The 15,580-nt window shown below is 40.0% G+C and overlaps 1 protein-coding gene across 1 annotated transcript in view; it reads right to left on the bottom strand.

Moving 5' to 3' along the window:
- Positions 1 to 15,580, bottom strand: part of LOC132403376 (anosmin-1-like) — a 133,797-nt gene that overhangs the window by 16,670 nt on the left and 101,547 nt on the right. Inside the window, exons 8-10 of the mRNA XM_059986794.1 lie at positions 7,831 to 7,966; positions 6,929 to 7,084; positions 504 to 598 (exon numbers count right to left, since the gene is read on the bottom strand). Coding sequence (XP_059842777.1) covers positions 504 to 598; positions 6,929 to 7,084; positions 7,831 to 7,966 — 387 coding nt within the window. The remainder of the gene's footprint in view (positions 1 to 503; positions 599 to 6,928; positions 7,085 to 7,830; positions 7,967 to 15,580) is intronic.

The raw sequence follows: 15,580 nt of genomic DNA on the forward strand, positions 1-15,580 counted from the left end.
AAATCAAGTTAATCACAGTTTCAGGTTTTGCAGCTAGCCATGATAGTGCAGAAGATCAATTGGATGAATTGAAGTAGGTGATCACTTTACAGTATCATAATGGTGATTTTTACCAAGGCTCCGAAATGTAATGCAGGACTCGCACAGAATATTTTGTTGAACCAAGTTAACTCTAGATAACCAACCAATTACTTCATATCCTTTTCCATTTTAAACTTTTGCTTTGTATTTTCCCTTAAGTGATGTAATCTGGGTGTTCAACTTAAAAGTATGTTGGCTGGGTGATCAACAACCTCAAGACTTTAACATCTTTAAAAATATTTATATTTTCAGAAGTTAACTGTCCAGTGAAAAATGGTGCAAAATTGTCTTATTTAAACTCAAGGGGAAGCAATGAAGAGGAAGATTCTTCCATACAAAGCAATAGAAAAAAATGGGAAAAAAACTAGTTTATTCTCTTACTTCTACAATATATAGAAACCAGTCAGATGTATTTTACTCACCTTGACTCTTGCATAATGTTGTATTTGTGAGTTGTTCGTGGCACAGGATTCTGGAACCCATGTCAGCAGATAGGTATTGTGGTTCTTGAGACTCTCTGGGGAACAAGGGAAGATTATGGGTTTATTAGACACACACACCCCCACTTCAATCTGCCTTTTTAATTATCCTGATCTCAGGTGGATACATGAATGACAAGATAGACTGCATAAATTACATTCACTTCACCAAGAAAAATGTTGCTGAAGTGCAGTGGTTCACTTCCAGCCTGGTCAATCTTTTAATGTTAGGAGGCAATGCTAAATACTAACATTAAAGTAATACAAAAATTAAGTTTAAGAAGTGCATAACTCATTCATTTTGAAGTGTGAGTTCATGCTAGGGCAACACACAAAAAATGGTTGCGCATTTAAACAGATAGGATGCCATATACATGGTCAATTCTGATTGATGGGGCTAAGATCCCTTAATACTTAAGAATGTTTGAATACAATTAGATTGCTTATTTCATTATATCATTAGTTTTAGCTTCATTAGATTTTTTATCTTTACAAGGTTGTTCGTCTTTGCTGGTTTCTTAATAAAGGATTGAATATACTTTCTTCAACTTAGAACTTCATTATTTGAGGAACGTTATAGTGTCAACCCCCCCATGCTTAGTCTGAGCGGTTCTCATTTGTTTATAAGTAACTGCTACAGCCCAGGTACAGAAGAAAAAGTGGTAAGATGTAATTTAGTTTGGAGTTCCTTTGGATATTGAACTTGACTTTTAAGTGATAGCCCAAGTCACAAAGCTAAAATTATGTTCTCCATTGTAGAATAGTTAATTATTTTGACAGTGTAGAAAAACACATATGTGTAATCAAATGTCTTTGTAGCTAACAATAAACGTCCCTCTTTCTCAACCATATCCTGTGTTTCATTTCTGATTAAGGTTTAAAGAGATACAGTTACACTTATGTAAATTTATATTTAAAAACCCACCCCTAGAACCCTCCATTGTGGCCTTCCCTGCATTGGTGCCATTCCCATGCAGATCACTCTATAGCTCATGGGAATGACTGCCACCTTATAATAATGAGGTGTGCTGAAAGTAGGCCAAATACAACAGTCTTGGTACATGTAAAAGAGTAAACAGTTGACTTTACAAGCCGAGACCCTTCATCAGGTTAACTAGCCTATAATTTCCTCACTTCTGCCTCCCTCCCATCTTGAAGAATGGAGTGACGCTTTAAATTTTCCAGTCCCCAGGAACCATGCCAGAGTCTAATAATTCTTGAAAGGTCATTACCAATACCTTCACAATCTCCCCAGACACCCTTTTCAAAACCCTGGGGTGTAATCCATGGTACAATCCATCTGCTCCAGGTGACTTTTCCACCTTCAGTCCTTTCAGTTTTCCAAGGACTTCTCCCTAGTAATAGTAATTACACTCACTTCTACATGCTGACATCCTTGAATCTCTGGCATACTGCTAGTGTCTTCCACAGAGAAGACAGATGGAAAATACTTATTTAATTCATCCGCCATTTCTTTGTCCCCATTACTACCTCTCCAGCATCTTTTTCCAGTAGTCTAATATCTTCTCTAGTCTCTTTTTCAGTCTTTATGTATCTGAAAAACTTTTTGGTATCCTCTTTTATATTATTGGCTGGCTTACCTTAATATTTCATCTTTTCCCTCCTTATGACATTTTTAGTTGCCTCTTTTGGTTTTTAAAAGGGTTTCTTTTCCTTAAGCTCCCTAATCAAATCTGGTTTATTAAACAAAATCCAATTCAGAGTAGCCTTTCCCCCACTGAGCTGAACCACAGTCTGCTCTAAAACGCCATCTTGTAGGCATTCTACAAATTCTCTCTCTTGGAATCCAGCACCATCTTGATTTTTCCAAACTACCTGCATATTGAAATTCCCCATCACTATCGTAACATTGCCCCATTGATATGCGTTTTCTATCTCTCATTGTAATTTGTAGCCCATATTCTGGCTACTGTTTGGAGGCCTGTATATAACTCCCATCAGGGTCTTTTTACCCTTGCAGTTTCTAACCCTACGCACAAGGATTCTACATCTTTTGATCCCACGTAACCTCTTTCTAAGGTTTCGATTTCATTTTTTTTTTACCAACAGAGTCACCCTACCCCCTCTACCTACTTGCCTGTCCTTGCAATACAATGTGTGTCCCAGGATGTTAAGCTCCCAACTATGATCTCTTCTCAGCCATGGCTCAGTGATGGCCACAATGTTATTCCTGCCAATCTCTAACTGCACTACAAGATCATCTACCTTATTCTATATACTGCATGCATTCAGATATATCACCTTCAGACCTGTATTTGTTACTCTTTTAAATATTTTCTCCATGTTACACTGCAACTCATTCCACTGACTGCAATTTTGCCCTATTATCTGCCTGTCCTTCCTGACATTCTCACTATACATTGCATCTGCTTGTATATCAACTGCCTCATCCTTAGCCCTATCACTCTGATTCTCATCCCCCTGCCAATTCCTCCCCAACAGCTCTAGCAAACCTGCTCGCAAGGATATTGGTCCTCCTCAGGTTCAGGTGTAACCCATCCCATTTGTACAGGTCATACATTCCCCAGAACAGACTCCAATGATCCTGAAATCTGAAGCCCTGCCCTCTGTACCAGTTCTTCTGCCACCCATTCATCTGCCAAATCATTTTACTTTTGCCCTCAACAACACATAGCATAGACAGTAATGCTCAGATTACTATCCTGGAGATCCTGCTTTTCAGCTTGCTATCTAACTCCCTAAATTGTCTCTTCAGGACTTCCTGTCTTTTCCTACTTATGTCATTTGTGCCAATATGTACCAAAATTTCTGACTGCTCACCCTCTCCCTTTAGAATGCTGTGGACTTGATCTCAGATATGCCTGGCCCTGCCACCTGGGAGGCAATATATCATCTGGGTATTTCATGTTCACAGAATCTTGTGTCTACTCCTTTAACTATGGTATCCCCTTCCACTACTGTAGCCCTCTTTTCCCCCCTTCCCTTCTCAGCCACAGGCAGACCCAGTCACGTGGCATCCCACCCGGCAGGTTCTCCCTCGCAACAGTATCCAAAGTGGTATTCTTATTATTGAGGGGAATAGCCACAGGTGAAATCTGCACTGGCTGGTCATTTCCTTTCCCTCTCCTGACAGTCACCCAGATACTTGCCTCTTGCAACCTAGGGATGTCTACCTCCCTGTCACTCCTACCTACCACCCCCTCAGTTTCCTATATGAGTTGAAGGTCATTGAGATGCATCTCCACTTCCTTAACATGTTCTAAAGAAGCTGCAGCTAGGTGCACCTGGTTCCATAAGAGGCAACACTCAAATCTTTGCCTTAGTGAATAAAGTAGTATTGGCATGATGGATTCCCATGTGAGGAAGCACCTTGTTTGTTGCCGAAGTGCTGGGCTAGAATATTGATTTACTGCCACACATCTGCTGGATATTGAAGGACTGGAAATATTTCTAACTTCAGTACAAAACAGAATATGAACCAATTCAGTATACAGGAAGGCAGTAGGATAAATTACAAATTTATCTCTACCTGCTTTCCAGGTCTTCACAAAATATAATAAAAATGTAATTCATTCTCTCTGAATACTGAACTTCAATGATATGATGTCCCACCACCAAGCACATCTTTCTCTTCCCACTTTCTGCTTTCCGTGGGGATCACTCTCAATGCGATTCCCTTGTCTATTTGTCCCTCCCCTGATCTTCCTCCTGGTACTTATCCTTGCAAATGGGACAAGTGCTACACCTCCTCTCTCACTACCATTCAGGGACCCAAACAGTCCTTCTAGCTGAGGCGACACTTTACCTGTGAGTCTCTTGGGGTCATTTATGATGTCTGGTGCTCCCGGTGTGGCCTCCTGTATATCTGTGAGGCCCAATGTAGATTGGGAGACCACTTTGTCGAGCACGTATGCTCCGTCTGCTGGAAAAAGCAGAATATTCCAGTGGCCAACCATTTTAAATCCACTTCCCATTCCCAATATGTTTATCCATGGCCTTCTCCACTGTCATGACAAGGCCACACTTAGGTTGGAGGAACAACACCTTATGTTCCGTTTGGCTTGCCTCCAACCTAATGGCATGAACTTGGATTTCTGGAACTCTGTTAATGTCCCCCAATTCACCATTCCCCATCCCTTTTCCCTCTCTCACTTATCATCTTGCTTGTACATCGCCACCCTCTGGTGCCCTTCCCTCCTTTCCTTTATTCCATGGCCTTCTGTCCTCTCCTATCGCTCTCCCTCCTCTCCAGCCCTGTATCTCTTTCACCAATCAACTTTCCAGCTCTTTACTTCATCCCTTCCCCTTCAGGTTTCACCTATTACCTTATATTTCTTTCTCCCCTCTCTCCACCTTTCAAGTCTATTCCTCAGCTTTTTTTCTCCAGTCCTGCTGAAGGGTCTTGGACCAAAATGTCGACTGTACTCTTTTTCATAGATGCTGATTGGCCTGCTGAGTTCCTCCAGCATTTTGTGTTGCTTGGTTTTCAATCATCTGCAGATTTTCTCTTGTAGTCAATAGCACGTAACTTCCCTTTCGGAATTGAGCTTTTGAACTGCCTGAACAACATGGCATTTTTGCGGTGCGAACTGAAGTCTCAAAGGTGCAGTATGGTTGCGGCGTGGCATGCATGACTGAATCAGGGTGGTGGAGCCCAGGCCCGAGAACGGGGAATGAGACAATGTTTAGCTATTCCTGGAGTGGACTTGGAACCAATTTGAAGTGGCAGAACTGAGGCAAGGCAGGTTTGAGGTGGTGGGCCTAGGCCCAAGTGCAAGGAGTAAGCCAAGGTTTAACTGATTAAGGATCAGGCCAGATTGGAAAAGTTGGGTACAGGCCGAATCAGGACAGCGGGTCATGGCTCTGGGAGTGAAAAAGAACCTGCCGCTTGGCTGGTTTAAGCACCAGGCCAGATTGAAAAGGTCAGGATGTTGGGGCCGGAGGCGAGGGATGGGCTGGTGTTCAGCTCACTGCTCAGCAAAGTTTACTTGAACTGAGGCTGTGGCCTGCAACTAACAGGCTCCTGGGTCGGCTATGACTGGCTTTGTGGCTGTGAAATCACTTCCATGATCTTCAGTTCTGAATGTTATTTGCTTACTTTTATTAGAACCATAGAACCATAGCACACTACAACACAGAAAACAGGCCATTCAGTCCTTCTGGTGGGTGCCGAAACTTTATTCCGCTAGTCCCATTGACCTGCACCCAGTCCATAACCCTCCAGACCTCTCCCATCCATGTATCTATCCAATTTATCCTTAAATCTTAAGAGTGAGCCCACATTTGCCACGTCAGATGGCAGCTCGTTCCACCCTCCTACCACTCTCTGAGTGAATAAGTTTCCCCTAATGTCCCTCCAAACCTTTCCGCTTTCACCTTAAAGCTATGTCCTCTAATATTTTTCTCTCCTAATCAGTGGAAAGAGCCTACTTGCATTTACTCTGTCAATACCCCTCATAATTTTGTAAACCTCTATAAAATCTTCCCTCTTTCTTCTACGCTCCAAAGAATAAAGTCCTAACCTGTTCAATCTTTCCCTGTAACTCAACTCCTGAAGACCTGGCAACATCCTAGTTAATCTTCTCTGCACTCATTCAATCTTACTGACATCCTTCCTATAGTTAGGTGACCAGAACTGCACACGATACTCCAAATTTGGCCTCACCAATGTCTTATACAACCTCACCATAACATCCTAACTCCTATACTCAATACTTTGATTTATGAATGCCAGGATGCCAAAAGCCTTCTTTACAACCCTGTCTACCTGTGATGCCACTTTCAGGGAATTATATATCTGAACTCCCAGATCCCTTTGTTCCTCCATACTCCTCAGTACCCTACCATTTACTGTGTACGTCACCAGCTTTGTTTTTTTCTCTGCTCATTGGGTGTACGATGGTCTTTTTTTTAATGAATTCTATTGGGTTTCTTTGTTTTGCAGCTGCCTGTAAGGAGACAAATTTCAAGGTTGTAGTACACATATTTTGATAATAAATGTACTTTGAACTTTAATGAGATTTATGCCCAGATGTGTGCATGGTGTGGACATTGCTTTGGAACTCCCAAACCTGACATTGACAATCCCAATTTTTAACTATAAGGAAGCAGAGATATGTTCCAGAAGACATCCAATGGATTCTGTCTGTAATTCTGATTGTGTACTTCCTTAATGACGGTCCTATCTCAGAATGTTATTGAAAAAAAAGTTCATAAAGAGTGGCTCCCAGTTTGCAGCTGTAAAGCATAAAACTGATTAACAAGTGGTGGTACTAGTTATAGCACTAACTGTAGTGGTACTTTCAATTTACATTTATAGAGAAATCTAAAGAACAAAATATCATTAGAACAATTAGTTACAGTCAAGAGTTGCTTGGACGTCTTACCTTCTTTAGCTTTTTTCCAATGCACTTTTACTTGCAGCTGGTTGCCATGATAATAGGGGGCTGCTGCCTCTAGACTTCCAACATTCAGCATCTGATGAGTAGGTAGAAGTTCATTGGACACTTCTGTAGAAGGGGTAGCATAATTTGTTTGGCTATCTAAGATAAAAGAACTCAAGTCAAGACAAATTTTTCGTCCTATTGCCCAACCCTCCCAAACTTTGGTTTTCACAAGAGAGATTTGTATAAAATTTAGTATGTAACAATTGTTGTAAACGTAACAATTACAGTACAGAAATGACTTTTGGACATGTGCTTGGATAGGAAGGGTCAAACACAGCCAAATGTGGCTATCTCAGATAGATAACATAGTCAGCAAGGGCGTGTTGGTCCAATCGACTTGTTTCTATGACTCTCAATCGGCTTAAGATAGAAACATGAATCTAGTCTCGGCCACGTCTTCAAGATTGCTACTGGAATGAGAATACATTTACTGTCTCATTGCTGTATGCGGACATGTCTTTCCAAAGACTGTACACATCTTTGGAAGAATCCGCTGTCCACCACAAGTTCACTTTCAATGTTATTTTGTTGCTCTCTGAGTTTTTTTTAACAACAGTAAAAAGCAGTATGTGAACTGATGGAGTGAAACTTCCCAGCAGTTTGTTATTCTATGGTACAATATTTTGAAGTATTTTGGGATTTATCATTGAACAACTACATTTCTGATCTCTCTTGTACTACCTGGGCAAGATCATAGGGATTTGTCTTTGGTCATAGGGGACAAACTTTTAAAAATTGTACATGCTGTTGCTGAACAAAAATTTCAGCCTTATAAACAACATTAGAGAAAGGCAGAAATGATTTCAGTGTTTTAATAGCAGGAAGGGTTCAAGTTTTCTTACCTGTGGAAGGAGTAGTAAAGAAAAGCATGGCTTTGCTGCTTTTTAAGCGTTTTTGTCCCCAATTGGCCACTGCCTGTATTTGGACCAGGTACTGAGTGTTTGGTTGAAGGTCTTCAATTTCAACTTCATTTTTCACCTTAAACAAGAGCATAATTTTAAAGGTTTTAAACTATTAGGAATGTTAACAACATTAATGTAGAGGGTATTTCCTGAATGATATTTATGCTCTACCATAGATTAGACCAGCATTTCTATTGAACTTCATTCTCCACAATTGGAGGAACGGAATGAGCCAGAAAACAAGAACTGTTTGCCTTTTACAAAGACAGCCCTCAGGGTATCAGAGGTTGATTCATAAGAGGCACATGTGAAGTAAAGCAGAAAATAAAGGTCCCCTTGTAGGATGCTTAATCAGCTGCTCATTCTATTTTGCTACTAAGGAAGCCAAACTATACCTGTAAGTGAGGTAAAATATTTTGTAACCTACTTACTGATTTATTTAACCTTTGTACTTCCTTATATTACATTTTCCTTATTTCAGGCTGATTTGTACCAGATGGATATTTTAAATTCACAGATATTTAAATTTCTGGTGGTAACATCAGTGCATCTTCCAGATACCTTATGTTTTTAGAGTTTATCAGTATTTTGCCAAAATGCTTTTAATTGTATCTCTAAACCTTCTTTCACTTTAAACCTGATTTTCAGAAAAACACAAATGCTGCAATTTGAAAATGTCACTTATGGCCAGATTTAGATATAATGGACAACCTGCAACACAATTGCAATATTATCATAATATGGAATTCCAAGTTTGCTAAATTAATCCAGTGATAGATTATAATTTTTTTCACCCACCTTTCCAATGTCCCTCAGAGATAGGATTTAGTATTCAGCTTGAAACTGGAATGGTGGCAGCAATGAAATGAAAGTAGGAATGAATCTGAAACAGAAACTTCAGAGCTGATCTGAAGGAAGGCCAGGCAGAACTCAAAAAGAAAGGCAAGAAAGTATTCATCTACACCTTAATATTGACACGAAGAATCTACGTGAGCCTAAAAGAGTACATAAATTATAAGTAATTAAACAATTAGAAAATGTAACTATAAATATAACTAGGCCAGAAGAGCCTACTCCACACTGTATTCCAATAAATAAATAAACAAACAAACAAACAAAAATTCCCTGAAGTAGAACTCCACCAAACAAAGAGGGAGGAATAAGCTAAATAGCTTTGTTTCGGAACTTAGTTGCACAACAGAGAGGAATACAGGCATTGATTGAAGAATGATGGTCAGCAGGGTAGGGTAAGCTATTATAGGTAGAGAAGGCAAAAGTGAAGAGGCTGATTTAGCTTAATAGGATGCAATAGCTATCTGTAGGGCGAGTAGAATGTTAATAGAGCACTACAGATAGAAAGGAAATCTTGTTGTAAATAGGGTAGCACGTTGCAGAACAGAAAGGTTATATGGAAAATTCAATTATTCTTTTCATTTGTAATTAAGAGTTTCAATTAGTCTAGAAAGAGAACTGGTAAAACAGTGGAACTAATTGCTACGCCAGGACCAACTGCACAAGATAGACTGGGAATGCCTGGTAACACTCTCTCCTCAATACTATTGCTACCATTTCCACAGAACCCACCCAGCCATCCACCTGTCATCCGATGTCCTCCACATCTTCATTGTATCGATCTTTACTCCCAGTTCTCCTGCTGATCTCTTGGCCTAAATCTTATGTCCAAATCCCTTCCAATCATCCAATCTTATCTCCAACCAATTTCCTACCCCATTCTCCTTAATGACCTCAAGTCTGATCCATACTGCAAATAGCCCTACCAATTCTTGCCACAACACACAACACCACACCTCCTCTCAATCCAGTACTTCATAAAGACTCTACAAAAACCTAACTCTCATGAACTGATGCTCATACGTCCATCACCTCAATGACCTGGACTTAATTTACTTGATTTCCTTTGTGCATCTACAGTGGTAAAATATACAAAGGAAAGGATTTTCAGAGAATAAAGGTTCTCCAATAGTACATGGCATTTTGGACCTCACAGGCCATTGAGTCCTGGAGCAGAGGGTCTAGACACCAAATATTTATTGGCTTACTAGACAACCTCTCATTAACATGCTCGGAGGTTGAATACTGTTGTTTTGTATTTCAAATCAATTTCATTGCCTTGATTTAGGCTCAGAAAACATTAGAGATACAATGTTAAAATCTACAGAAGATACTAGAGTGGACCACTTCTGAGAATTTATGTGATTGCACTAAAATCCAACAAGATGCAACAGATTTGGTGAATGAACAGATAAATGGCAAATAATAATTCATCAGCAAATGAATTTGAAAAGCCGCCGATGGTGTAGTGGCATCTGCCCCACACTTGAAGGTGAATGGTCCTGAGTTCAAACCCAACCGACTCCTCGCACGTTTTCCATCCATGCTGGGTTGAACGTTGAGCTAGCAACTGAGCCTCATAAAAACAGGTTTAAAAAGTGCTAAAGAAATGGCAAGGTTGTCACAAGGTGCAGAGAAGAATTTGAAAATGAAGTCTCATGAAACAAAATTCTGGAAGCAACAGTAATTTGCAAATGAATTAGAGTGAGTTGAGTTTTGTAAAATTGCCGATCTAGATAATGTAGATCAAATTATTGGGACATTCTCTGCAATTAACTCAATTACATGCATAGTTTAATTGAGTTTAGACATGTTTAGCTATGATTGTCATTTATGGACTATTATGAGAGACATCATCAAACTTCTCAATGTTTTACTATTGGAAACAAATTATTTTAAGATAGTTGTCATTTTTATTTTACTGGAATCTGCAAACCAATTGGGTTTTGATATACCAATTTGCCAACAACCAGATAGAGCAAAATACCACACAATATGTGTTGAATTTATGGGCGATGTCAATATGCATTTCCCTGAATGTAAATTTACAAATGAAATAGAAGATTACATGCTTCATCCATAGCCTCCTGAGGCTCTATAGGAAAACAGAGTCAAGTTGAAAACTGTCAAAACAAAACAATCTATAAAAATAGTTCTGTTTCATGCCAGTCAGCTAGTTAAAATTCAAGAATTAGCATTTCAAAACATTAATGTTGAATATCTGGTTGAAAATTTGAAAACCAAAATAGTCAAGACAAAAGTGGTTTGTGTCATGGCAGTCATTGAAAATAACAACTCATTCTTCCATTATTTATCTCTCAATATTCCCTAGTCAATCCATCTCTAATGAACTACAGGGAGAAGCTAGATTTTAATACTTCAATTTGAAACAGCTACTAAGATCCAGTGAAGGAAAAGTTTAATTGTGAATGGCAATATATCCAGTTTCAGTTCAGTGACTGTAATCTGAGAAACCAACACAGGTGAACATTAGAACCTGGGCTTTAGGAACTGGTCAGTTCCTAAAAATACTAATTTTGGTCACTCAAAAATACTAATTTTCCTTCATTCTTTGGTTGTTGACGCAGGAGGAATAAATTAATATTTCATCAACTATCACATGTCAGCTTCAACAAGTCTTGAGCTGTAAGCAGATGAAACAAGATATTACTGATTATTTCTCTCTCTGAATTAATGCCCTCCTATTTGGCTTGCTGAGATTGCTGATGCTGGGTGTGAAATATAACCAGTGTGGAATCCCCATCTATGATGATATGACATTGTGCCTTATTGCTGCACTCACACATTATTTCCAAATACTTTAAATAGTTGTGCTCAACAGTTACACATAATTTCACTGTAATAATGCCAGATTATGTAACACAACAATCTGAAATTATTTCTTATATTTTTTGTTGCTTGAACCATGCCCACTCCCCTCTGCCTCAATTTAACAACATATAACAATATAGCTGACAAACCATGCATGAAATATCTGGAATGCCACTGGCAGTATGCACCTTATAACTTATTTATTCAACTGCATTGAATGCTTTGGCCAGTCTCTCATCAAAAATGCCTACTTTCAATTTTGGTCTATGTCAAGTATTTCATCTCCCTCAGCTGACACAGGTCAAACAACATTAAAATAGGCATGGATGCAACATTCTTGTAACAGATACTTATGGGATCCTTTGAATTATTCTTACACAATTATCTTTTACCCAGATGTACAGATGAAAGATGACAGTGGAATAAGTCAACAGTAAATGCCTAAACGGTCTCTAAGGTTTTAATTTTTTTTACCAGTTTCCATGGTAGCATTTTGAAAATATACTTTCCATCATCACTTACAGAACTATTCTTCCCTTCTGACTTTTGGCCATCAGTGCACAGGGTCTGATGAGGGACAAGTAGGGCAGAAGACTACCTCATTATCTATTCCTGGGCCTGACCCATGTGGAAGTGGGTGGAAGGCTGGAGTTGGGTAATTCGCATCAGGGGTGCGTAAAAAGAGCTATTTTTCAATCAGGATGGTGATAGAAAGGCAGAGCTTTGCTACAGTTTCTCTGAGTTGAGAAATGACCATCAGCAAGAGGCAGTGCATGAAAAGAGCTACCTTTCAGTCAGGTCCGCGTTCAAGACTTAAAAAGCAGAGCTTTGAGCCAATTTTCTCTGAGTTGGATAATTAGAAGAGCTACTATTTGATCAGGACGGTGATGGGATTTTAAAGGTGGAGTTTTGTGGCAGTTTCTCTGAGTTGAGGAGCAAACAATCAGCAAGAGAGAAACATTACAAAAGGGCCAGTAAGAATAATGAAGTGCAAGCAGAGCGGCCATTCTTCTGAGTGTGCCAGTCTTTAGAGTGGCTTTGGCTCATCAGGCTTGGGCGAGGTAGAGTGTCTTGTCTCTCTGTTCTTATCTGTTCATTCCTTGATATTAGAACATAGAACATAGAAATCTACAGCATCTTCAGCCCATAATGTCGTGCTGACCATGTAACCTACTCTAGAAACCATCTAGAATTACCTTACCACATAGCCCTCTAATTTTCTAAGCTCCATAAACCTATCTAAGAGTCTCTGAAAAGACCCTATTGTACTCACCTCTACCACTGTGTTCCATGCACCCACCACTCTATGAGTGAAAAACTTCCCTCTGACATTCCCTATGTACCTTTTTTAAAGTACCTTAAAATTCAGCTCTGGGAAAAAAGAATCTGGCTATCCATATGATCAATGTCTCTTATCATCTTATATACCTCTATTAGGTCATTTCTCATACTCTGTCGCTTCAAGGAGAAAAGGCCACATTCACTCAACCTATTCTCATAAGGCACACTCTCCAATCCAGGCAAAATCCTTGTAAATCTCCTCTGCACTCTCTCTACAGTATCCACATCTTTCCTGTAGTGAGGTGACCAGAACTGAACACAGTACTCCAAGTGGGGTCTAATTAAGGTCTTATATAGTTGTAACATTATCTCATGGCTGTTGAGCTCAGTCCCATGGTTGATGAAGGTCAACACACCATACGCCTTCTTAACAAAACTGTCAACCTGCTCAGCAGTTTTGAGTGTCTGATGAACATGGACCCCAAACTCTCGCTGATCCTCCACACTGCCAAGAGTCTTACCATTAATACTATATTCTGTATTCAAATTTGACCGACCAAGATGGACTACTTCACACTTTTCTGGGTTGAACTCCATCTGCCACTTCTCAGTCCAGTTCTGCATCCCATTGATGTCCCACTGTAACCTCTGACAGCCCTCTAAACTATCCACAACATCCCCAAACTCTGTGTCATCAGCAAATTTACTAATCCATCCCTCCACTTCCTCATCCAGGTCATTTATAAAAACCACGAAGAGAAGGGGTCCCCAAACAGATCCCTGAGGTACACCACTGGTCACAGACCTCCATGTAGAATATGACCTGTCTACAACAACTCTTTGCCTTCTGTGGGGAAGCCAATTCTGGATCCACTAAGCAAGGTCTCCTTGGATTCCATGCCTACTTACTTTCTCAATAAGCCTTGCATGGGGTTTCTTATCAAATGCCTTGATGAAACCCATATACACTACATCTACTGCTCTACCTTCATTAATGTTTTTAGTCACATCCTCAAAAAATTCAATCAGACTCATAAGGCATGACCTGCCTTTGACAAAGCCATGCTGACTATTCCTAATCATATTATGCCTTTCCAAATGTTCACAAATCCTGCCTCTCAGGATCTTTTCCATCAAGTTAATAACCACTGAAGTAAGAGTCACTGATCTATAATTTCCTGGGCTATCTCTACTCCCTTTCTTGAATAAGAGAACAACATCTGCAACCCTCCAATCCTCTGGAACCTCTCCCATCCCCATTGATGATGCAAAGATCATTGCCAGAGGCTCAGCAATCTCCTCCCCTGCCTCCCACAGTAGCCTGCGGTACATCTCATCTGGTCCCAGAGATTTATCTAACTTGACACTTTCCAAAAGCTCCAGCGCATCCTTTTTCTTAATGTCTATATGCTCAAGCTTTTTACTCCATTGTAAATCATCCTTACAATCACTGAAATCCTTTTCTGTAGTGAATACTGAAGCAAAGTATTCATTAAGTACCTTGGCTATCTCCTCTATTTCCATACAGACTTTTCCACTGTCACACTTGATTGGTCCTATTCTCTCACGTCTTATCCTCTTGCTTTTGGGATTTTCTTTAATCCTGCTCGCTAAGGCCTTCTCATGGCCCCTTCTGGCTCTCCTAATTTCATTCTTAAACTCCCTCCTGCTAGCCTTATAACTTTCTATATCTCTATCATTACCTAGTTTTTTGAACCTTTTCTTTTCTTCTTGACTAGATTTACAACAGCCTTTATATACCATGGTTCCTGTACACTACCATCCTTTCCCTGTCTCATTGGAACGTACCTATGCAGAACATCACACAAATATCCCCTGAACATTTGCCACATTTCTGCTGTACACTTCTCTGAGATCATCTAATCCCAATTTATACTTCCAAGTTCCTGCCTGATAGCTTTATATTTCCCCTTACTCCAATTAAACGCTTTCCTAACTTGTCTGTTCCTATCTCTCTCCAGTGCTATAGTAAAGGAGATAGAATTATGATCACTATCTCCAAAATGCTCTCCCACTGAGAGACCTGACACCTGACTAGGTTAATTTCCCAATACCAGATCAAGTACTGCCTCTCCTCTTGTAAGCTTATCTACATATTGTGTCAGGAAACCTTCCTGTGCACACCTAACAAACTCCACCCATCTAAACTCCTTGCTCTAGGGGGATGCCTATCAATATTTGGGAAATTAAAATCTCCCACCACGACAACCCTACTATTCTTACACCTTTCCAGATTCTGTCTCCCTATCTGCTCCTCGATGTCCCTGTTACTATTGTTACTATAAAAACACACAGTAGAGTTATTGACCCCTTCCTGTTTCTAACTTCCACCCACAGAGACTCCATAGTCAATCCCTCCATGACTTCATGACTTCATCCTTTTCTGCAGCCATGACACTATCTCTGAACAGCAGTGCCACACCCCACCCCCACCTCTTTTGCTTACCTCCCTGTCCTTTCTGAAACATCTAAAGCCTGGCACTCTAAGTAACCATTCCTGCCCCTGAGCCATCCAAGTCTCTGTGATGACCACCATATCATAGCTCCAAGTACTGATCCGCGCTATAAGCTCATCCACTTTGTTCATGATGTGTTAATTTAGACACATCTCAAACCATCGGTCTGAGTGTGTCTCTTCTCTGTCACCTGCCTATCTTCCCTCTTGCACTGTCTCCCAGCTTTCTCCATTTGTGAGCAAACTGCC

The sequence above is a fragment of the Hypanus sabinus genome, chromosome 2, assembly GCF_030144855.1.
Source record: "Hypanus sabinus isolate sHypSab1 chromosome 2, sHypSab1.hap1, whole genome shotgun sequence".
NCBI lineage: Eukaryota > Metazoa > Chordata > Chondrichthyes > Myliobatiformes > Dasyatidae > Hypanus > Hypanus sabinus.